The sequence below is a fragment of the Ambystoma mexicanum genome, chromosome 8 (assembly GCF_040938575.1).
Source record: "Ambystoma mexicanum isolate Mex_15411 chromosome 8, UKY_AmexF1_1, whole genome shotgun sequence".
NCBI lineage: Eukaryota > Metazoa > Chordata > Amphibia > Caudata > Ambystomatidae > Ambystoma > Ambystoma mexicanum.
The window spans coordinates 160,725,369-160,734,526 of record NC_090929.1 but is presented as its reverse complement, the minus strand read 5'-3'; the positions used below and the strand labels follow the sequence as shown (position 1 = coordinate 160,734,526).

The 9,158-nt window shown below is 49.3% G+C and overlaps 1 protein-coding gene across 1 annotated transcript in view; it reads left to right on the top strand.

The window, feature by feature from the left end:
- Nucleotides 1–1,050: 1,050 nt before the first annotated feature.
- The window catches only part of LOC138471744 (uncharacterized), a 144,038-nt gene continuing 135,930 nt past the window's right edge, over nt 1,051–9,158 (top strand). The window contains exon 1 of the mRNA XM_069609550.1: nt 1,051–1,247. Coding sequence (XP_069465651.1) covers nt 1,241–1,247 — 7 coding nt within the window. The 5' untranslated portion in view covers nt 1,051–1,240. The remainder of the gene's footprint in view (nt 1,248–9,158) is intronic.

The window sequence follows — 9,158 nt, the reverse complement described above, 5'->3', positions numbered from 1 at the left end:
AGTCTGTTGGTCATCTCTTGACTAACTGTCTCTCTCGACAGAGCCTGCGGTTGACTGCTCTTAGGGGAGCGGTCTCTTGGGGATGCCATTGGCGGACGCTATGTGGGCCATGTCCATGCGGCCAGAGTGGGAAGCGTGTATTGTGTTTTCCCACCATCTTTTGGCGGAAGTTTGCGATTATATTGGACATATTGCCTTGAGGAGACAGTGTTATAGTGATTTGTTTAACTAACCTGCTCACGCTTAGTGATTTTGGTCTGACATATATTACATTGTAAATGGTTATTTATAACGCTTAATACCCAAGACGAGCACGTTGCCCCTGAGCTATCCTCCCATTTGACCACTGTTCATTTTATGGAATGTGTTCAATGTAAATTTTACTTCCGGATATGGATTTTATGTTTTTGAGGATTATCATTTTGATTTGTTGTATTAAAAGCTGGCTTTTGACAACTGTATAATACGGTAACAAATATATTAAAAAATAAAGGCCCCTGCTTGAGTTCGACTCCGATCTTTCTGCAAATCACAGGTTTCAAAGCTGAGGAGTCGCCTGAACTGTTTATCCCTCTTCAGGGCTTCCTTAGGCTGTTATCCTGCCAACATCGTTATCTGGTGCAACAAGCAATAGGTTCACATTAACAACCCTTGTGCAATGCATCCAGTGTGACAGTTGTTACTATGGCAAACAGAGACGGGGCAGGGAGAGGGATGCCCCAAACCTTTCATATGTGGGGGTGAGTTTGAAGATCACTCGTCTAGAGACCTTACTTACTCCTCTACAAATGAAGATTACAGATGATTTTCCCGGGTTAAGAATGATTTCTGGAAATTGTGCAACTGTTTGTGAAATGCCTTCTCGACAGCTCTGCATCTCAAACCCTGAAGAAGCACTGGAGTGGGGACAGCGGGGTGGGGGCTGTACATCCTGGCTCGGCTGCGGGTTAATCTTTAGCTGGACAGTGGCTGATGCCGAGCCCAGCTTCAGAAACACTCCGCCGGCCGTGCATGTAACCCCTCCACCCCCCGGTCCTCCATCACCACTGGGCAGTTAACGGTCCAAGTTAAAGGGTCACGATTTACCGCAGGCAGGTCCCAGCATGCCCGACTGCCGTCCCGCAGGAGCGCGCGCATCCCCGGACCTGCAGCGTCCGCGACCATCTCCACAGAGCAGAGGTGGCACCAGAGACGCCCACAACCGACTCCGCTCCCCGGAGAACAGCCTGGCACCGTCATCATGAAACGTAAGTACCCTGCACCGCGGCGTCTAGAAAGTTCCCAGGAGGTCCAGGAAGTGGCAGGTGGGACCTTCTGATGTCCATGTAGAGGGATCCTGCGGAAAAAATGAGTAATCCCACATTTCTGCAGCCCATTGAAAACAAGACCGGGGTATGCCACACGTTCACATGCAATCAAAGCGTGCTGAACTGCACCACATTGTGTTGAATGCTCAGTGCTCAATGCTCTCGGTGCAACATTCTGGGCTCCCCTTTGCACTCACCTGCAGCCGCCGCTCTACACACTACTGTTGGGTTGCTTAGCACTGCTCCCTTGTGTGCCACAACATCGGTTGGCAGAGGGGCTAGCTTCATAGAAGGTGGGGAAGGGGCACCATGGAAGGTGGGGAAGGGGCATATTTATTTGTGTGGGGACATCTAACTTCTGTGCGCGTTTAATGCGACTTTTCTAGTGCAGCTTCAATGTTACAAGCAGTTAACTCTCTCCTTTAAGTCTGAAAGCACCCACTTAAGGACTACTATCAAAATGAGCGGTCTTCTTAGCCTTCCAATCACTCGCCTGGCATGCAAGTGCAAACGCACATTCAATTGCCTAAACATGTATGCATATGAACGCATGTGCTAACAGTGAAATGCTGCATAATGCCGGGCCTTTGTTACCCAGGCGCGGTTTAACACATGTGTACTGTTCTGTCTAACAGCTGTGTAGGTCAGCCAGGTCGAGTCAACATCGCCATAGCGCAACATTTCGGGAGATGGAGGGGAGGGGTTGAGGCTCGGTCAGCTCAATGGCGTAGCGCTGGTCCTTTGCTACTTCTAAGCGCTCCGTACTGATGGGAAGAGGTGGCTTAGGCAGGTAGGAGAGCTTTAAAGGGCGTGTGGTTCGAAATGCATTAAAGATCTCCGCAGTAACATTGCTTGTTTAATCTTGAGGGTATACGCGACTTAGCTGCTGTGATGCCCTCTCCTCGACCCAGCAAGCCCGCGCTTTGCCGAATGCTGTCTGCAACGTGCCTGCCAAGGGTTGCGCCGGAGCACGCCGACCACTGTGCCCCAAGGCCAAACTGGCAGTGCCAAAGGCTAGCATTTTCTGAATCCTGTTTGATAATTCCATCCCGGAACTGCTGCTGCAGAGAAAAGGCAGTACCTACTTCGCCATGTTTTCCCAACTGCACATGACAGTGGCGCGGTGTAGGTTGAGCTAGGGCGCCAATGCAAGTTATGTTCTCATAAGTGCCCTGTTTACCATGCAGTGCCGACCTTACGCTCCTTATGGCACCAGGACTGGCCTTAGCAGCAGCAGCGCCCTGGCCGAATTGACGCCCCATGTCAAGGGAGGGGTGGGGGGGGGGGCAGGATGCGCCACATTTTTGTTCTACCTCCCTGCTCCAGCGCCTCGCAGGGAGTTACAGTTCTATTCCAATGAAACCCCCCTCGCTCCCGCGTCGGAGCGGGGAGGTAATCATCTGAATAGGGTGCTGATGTAAAGCATCAGCACCCTGTTATTAAATGAGCCCCGCCGCCGAGCTAATTATGAGTCGAGGGGAATTTTATATTATTTCCTCTCTCAATGGTAATTCTACTTCTCTCATAGCGCTGCCACTCTCTTCTCCAGCGCACGGAGACTGTAGGCTGAATGCTTGTTTGCATGTGTTGTTCCAACATTCAGTGCAGCGCCTGGAAGTGGGGGATATCCCTGCTCCTCCATCTCCAGCACGTGCAGAGAGGCTACTGTCTGAAAGCCTGGGTCACTCCAAGAGTCAATGCTGTGCCTGGAAGTGAGGGCATATCCCTGCTCCTCTGCATGTGCACAGAGACTGCCGTCTGAAAGACTGTTAGCCTTGGTCACGCCAAGAGTCATTAGTGCACCTGTGAGTGGGGGAATATCCCTGCTCCTCTGCACGTGCACAGAGGCTGTTGTCTTAAAGCCTGTGAGCCTGGGTTGTTTCAAGAGTCAATTCTGTGCCTGAAAGTGGGGAGCTATGCCTGCTACACTGCATGTACAGAGTGGGAGCTGGCTGAAGCCTTTTTAGCCTTGTTCACTCCAAATGTCAATGCTGCACCTGCAAGTGAGGGAATATCCCTGCTCCTCTTCGTGTGCAGAGAAGCTGCTGTCTGAAAGCCTGTTAGCCTTGGTCACCCCAAGAGTCAATGCTGTGCTTGGAAGTGGGGAACTATCCCTGCTCCGCTACATGTGCCGAGAGGCTGCCATCTGAAAGACTGTTAGCCTTGGTTATTCCAAGAGTCATTATTGCACCTGGAAGTGGGGGAACATTCCTGCTCCTCTGCACACGTAGAGAGACTGCTGTCTGAAAGCCTGTTAGCCTGGGTTGCTCCAAGAGAAAATTCCGTGCCTGCAAGTGGGGGAATATCCCTGCTCCTCCCTTCTCCAGCATGTGCAGAGAGGCTGTTGTTTTAAATCCTGTGAGCCTGGGTCGTTTCAAGAGTCAATGCTGCACCTGAAATTGGGGGACTATCCCTGCTCCTCTGCATGTGCAGAGAGGTTGCTTGCTGAAAGCCCGTGAGCCTGGGTCAATTCAAGAGTCAATGATCCCCATGGAAGTGAGGGAATATCCCTGCTCTGCTGCATGTGCAGAGAGGCTCCCATCTGAAAGACTGTTAGCCTCGGTCACTCCAACATTCAGTGCTGCTCCTGGAACTGAGGGACTATCCCTGCTCCTCTGCATGTGCAGAGAGGCTGCCGTCTGAAAGACTGTTAGCCTTGATCACTCCAAGAGTCAATGATGTGCCTGGAAGTGGGAATATCCCTGCTCCTCTGCATGTGCAGAGAGGTTGCTTGCTGAAAGCCCGTGAGCCTGGGTCAATTCAAGAGTCAATGATCCCCATGGAAGTGAGGGAATATCCCTGCTCCGCTGCATGTGCAGAGAGGCTCCCATCTGAAAGAGTGTTAGCCTCGGTCACTCCAAGAGTCAATGCTGTGCCTGGAAGTGGGGGAATATTCCTGCTCCTCAGTATATGCAGAGAGACTGCTGTCTGAAAGCCTGTTATCATGGGTTGCTCCACGAGTCAATGCTGTGCTTGGAAGTGGGGGAATATCCTTGCTCCTCTGCATGCAAGAGGCTGCTCCCTGAAAACCTTTCAGCCTGGGTTGTTCCTAGAGTCAATGCTGCGCCTGGAAATGAGGGAATATCCGTCCTCCTCCCTTCTCCAGCATGTGCAGAGAGGCTGTTGTCTGAAATCCTGTGAGCCTGGGTCGTTTCAAGAGTCAATGCTGTGCCTGCAAGTGAGGGAATATCTCCGCTCCTCTGCATGTGCAGCGAGGCTGCTGCCTGAAAGCCCTTCAGCCTGGGTCACTTCAAGAGTCAATGCTGTGCCTGCAAGAGAGGGAATATCCCAGCTCCTCTGCATGTGCAGAGAGCCTGCTTTGCCTGAAAGCCTGCGAGCCTCGTCGTTCCAAGAATTAATGCTGCACCAGAAAGTGAGGGAATATTCCTGCTCGTCTGCATGTGAAGAGAGGCTGCTGCCTGAAAACCCTTTAGCCTGGTTTGTTCCAAGAGTCAATGCTGTGCCTGCAAGTGAGGGAATATCTCTGCTCCTCTGCATGTGCAGAGAGGATGCCGTCTGAAAACCTGTGAGCCTGGGTCACCCCAAGGGTCAATGCTGTGCCTGGAGGTGTGGGAATATCCCTGCTCCCCTGCATGTGCAGAGAGGCAGCCTGAAAGCCTGTTAGCCTGGGTCACTCCAAGAGTCAATGCTGCACCTGGAAGTAAGGACGGACGGAGAGAAGGGTGATGCCCTCACCCAAGTGGAAGATCTTCTTTTCATCTTTTTTAGTCTCCAGTATTGACCGGCAGTTATAAAATATTCAATACTATGTGAAAACTAAATAATTGGACACACATTTGTTTAGTATTCTGTTAGTAATCAATGAGTATTTAGCACAATGAGAAGTATTCAAAAACGGTCTTCACAAAAACAATGCTAGCGAATACTAAAAGACACTCAATATAGTCTTCGATGTTTATAAAAAGGCAAATTAAATATTAAATGCAGCATTCAACTTTGGTAAGGGTATCCATGCATTTCTCTTCTCTAGCATGTGCAGAGAGGCTGCTGTCAGAAAGCCTGTTAGCCTGGGTCGTTCAAAGATTCAGTGCCGTGTCTGGAAGTGAAGTGGGAGTGACATCCCAACATTGGACATCTCCAGCTGGTGCAGATAGCTCAAGCCTGAATGCTTTTTTTGCCTCGCTTGCTCCCACAGTCACTGAACTACCTGGACATAAGGTTGGAGTGATATCCCTGCATCACACATTTCCAGCTTGTAATGACTGCTGAAGGCTGAATACTTGTTTCACTGGCTTGCTCCAAGAGTCAATTAAGTGGCTGGGCATAGGATTAGAGAGATATCCCTGCATCAAACATTTCCAGCTTGTAATGACTGCTGAAGGCTGAGTACTTGTTTCCCTGGTTTGCTCCAAGAGTCAATGAAGTACCTGGGCATGCAATTGGAGTGATATCTCTGCATCACACATTTCCAGCCTGTAAGGAGTGCTGAAGGCTGAATATTTGTTTCCCTGGTTTGCTCCAAGAGTCACTGAAGTACCTGGACATAAGGTTGGAGTGACATGACGGCATCGCACATTTCCAGCTTGTAAGGAGTCCTGAAGGCATGTGTGCTTGGCTTGCTACAAGATTTATAGATTGTTTCTGGATGTAAGGAAAGGGGGAGATCCCTGCATCCCTCATCACCCGATTGCGCAGAGCGAATGCATACCAAATGCTTGTTTGCCTGCATTGTTCAAAGTTTCAATGCTGGAAGTAAAATGTGGGGGGACGGACAATCCCTGCTCCTGCAACCTCCAGCATGCGCAGACAGTCTGCAGTAGGAATGCTTGCTTAGTCTGGATTGCTTCAGGAGTCAATGCAGTGTCTTTAAGCACTGAGCTGCTGCTACAAAGGGCTGGAGCCCCGGTCGCAGCACGCAGCATAGGAAGCACCTGCTACCCCTATCACATGAGACAGCATATCTCTGTCTCTCCGATGCTTCGGCTCCACAATCAGCTGATTGCGAGCGCGAAGATTACGCCGACAGCTTGATCCCAAAATGGCTGACTTACGCGGCAACCACGACACGCAAGGGAGACCAGCCCTCGGTTGCTAGGCAACCCGTTGATTTCTACTCCCAGAAGCCCCAGCCGGCAGGCGGAAGCCGGCCCACAACGGAGCACTGTGGGCATGGGCCACAGATGCTGCCCATCAATCCTGATAGTAAAGGCTCCTGATTGCACACTATTCCGTGTAACCATGTGAGTAGAACCTCGCCCTCTATACCCACTACAGCATCTGATGCACTCCATCAGTTTACTGCTGTTACACCCAGCTGGTATAAGACGGACTGGACAATCACGATGTCTTTAGCACCATAGCATCCCGCCCTGACTGTGATTTTATGCATCCTAGTTACATACTGCAGTCTGCACGGCCGAGGACATTAGGATGTACAAACTATCCCTCAATCTTTTTACGTCTTGACTTCTTGCGATTTCGCCCTGCCACTGCCCTTTCTTACTCAGGCGGCAAATGCGTATTTACCTATAGCTGTGCCTTATGGTCACTAGCAGACCACTGTGTTGTGCCTTATGGTCACAAGCAGACCACCACTCTTAGACTGTGTTGTGCCTTATGGTCACTAGCAGACCACCACTTTTAGACTGTGTTGTGCCTTATGGTCACTAGCAGACCACTGTGTTGTGCCTTATGGTCACAAGCAGACCACTGTGTTGTGCCTTATGGTCACATGCAGACCACCACTTTTAGACTGTGTTGTGCCTTATGGTCACTAGCAGACCACTCTTAGACTGTGTTGTGCCTTATGGTCACTAGCAGACCACCACTTTTAGACTGTGTTGTGCCTTATGGTCACTAGCAGACCACTGTGTTCTGCCTTATGGTCACTAGCAGACCACTGTGTTGTGCCTTATGGTCACTAGCAGACCACCACTTTTTAGACTGTGTTGTGCCTTATGATCACTAGTAGACCACCACTTTTAGACTGTGTTGTGCCTTATGGTCACTAGCAGACCACCACTTTTAGACTGTGTTGTGCCTTATGATCACTAGCAGACCACTCTTAGACTGTGTTGTGCCTTATGGTCACTAGCAGACCACCACTTTTAGACTGTGTTGTGCCTTATGGTCACTAGCAGACCACTGTGTTGTGCCTTATGGTCACTAGCAGACCACTTTTTAGACTGTGTTGTGTCGTATGGTCACTGCCTTGGTCACTGACCATTGTCCACTGCCAAACACTGCATTCTACTGCACCATTTTCTGATAGTGCAACCTAGGTATACTGCCATTGCCACTTGCCATGTACTCGCTACCCGTCCTCACATGCTTATTTAGCACACTACTCACACTCATGACCACCCTACACCCTTCTATATCAAAACGCAGCCCCCACCATCAAATCAGCCTGCGTCATCGAACTCACACGATGGGCCTCCTGCCCATTCCATCACACACTCCAAATAACACTACACTAATAACACCCAACCTCAGCCTCAGACTAGACAGACTCAGATTCATATACACCACCTAGCATCACCTGCACACTTACTACTCAGAAACTGCAGACTCAGCTCACGCACATCCAAAGTGCACACACCTCACCACTGTGATAATACCTCCACACGTAACAAACTTCAACCCACTCGTACAACACAGAACGGAAACCCCTACCCTCAAGGTACTACCGCACATAAAATAGACGCTCATACTATACCCACAAAAATCCCTTGCCTTCGCCCTGCACCATACAAATGTGCATTAATCAATGTACGATCTCTCAATGCCCACGCATTAGAACTAAATGACCTAATAACTACGCAAAACTTAGACCTACTCGCAATCACAGAGACATGGCTCAACGAAGCTTCCGGCCCAGCCATCTCACTAGCCCTACCTCAAGGATATGCCATCCTTAGACAAGATAGGACAGCTAGAACAGAAGGGGGAGTAGCCATTATCTACAAAGAAACTCTATCAGAACCGTACCCCACCAAGAGGAAGAGAATATTGACATCCTATCAGTCAAATTAGCACTCTCTCCAAACAGCACAATAAATATACATACCATTTACCGTCCACCAGGCCCAACAGTTAATTTCTTAAATCAAATCAACCACCTCATAGGAAACAACCTAAAAAAATCCACAAAAACACTACTTATAGGTGACTTCAACCTGGGGTTCAACGATCCTAAGGACAAAACCGCTATCTCCCTAACCAAAGACCTCCAGGACCTAGGATTCTCTCAAAAAAGCACATCGCCTACTCATGCTAAAGGACGCATCCTAGATTGGATTGCAGATCACAACTGTAACACAGCCATCACCTCAAATACCAGCCTCCCATGGACTGACCATAACCTTCTCCTATTTGACATCCCTGTCTCACTAAGCGTTAAAGTGCCTACTAAAGCACCTGCGACCATAGCCAGAAGTGCCAAAAAACTCACCGCAGACAACATCAGTGCACTCCTCAACCTACCTTGCCTAGCGCACCCATTCTCCGATGACCCTAACACCCTCGCAGAAATATTCAAAGACACTATCACTATGGCTGTCAACACTGTTGCTCCATTGGAAAACAAAAAAGAAAAAAAATCCTTCCACTCCAACTCTTGGTTCACAGAGGAACTACAGACACTCCGCAAAGAGAAACGCTTAGCCCTAAAAAAACTGGCAGCGTAACCCATGCGATACCACAAAAGCTAACTTCAAATCCTTAGCAAAAAAATACAAAAACGCAATCTTCCTTGCCAAATCTGAAGCTTACAACCATCGCATCGCTAATGCTATTTCCCACTCTAGAGAACTCTTCAAAATATTCAAAGAGCTAACTGTACCACTTTCATGCCCTGATGAGATTGTCAAAGATTAGGCATGGTGTACA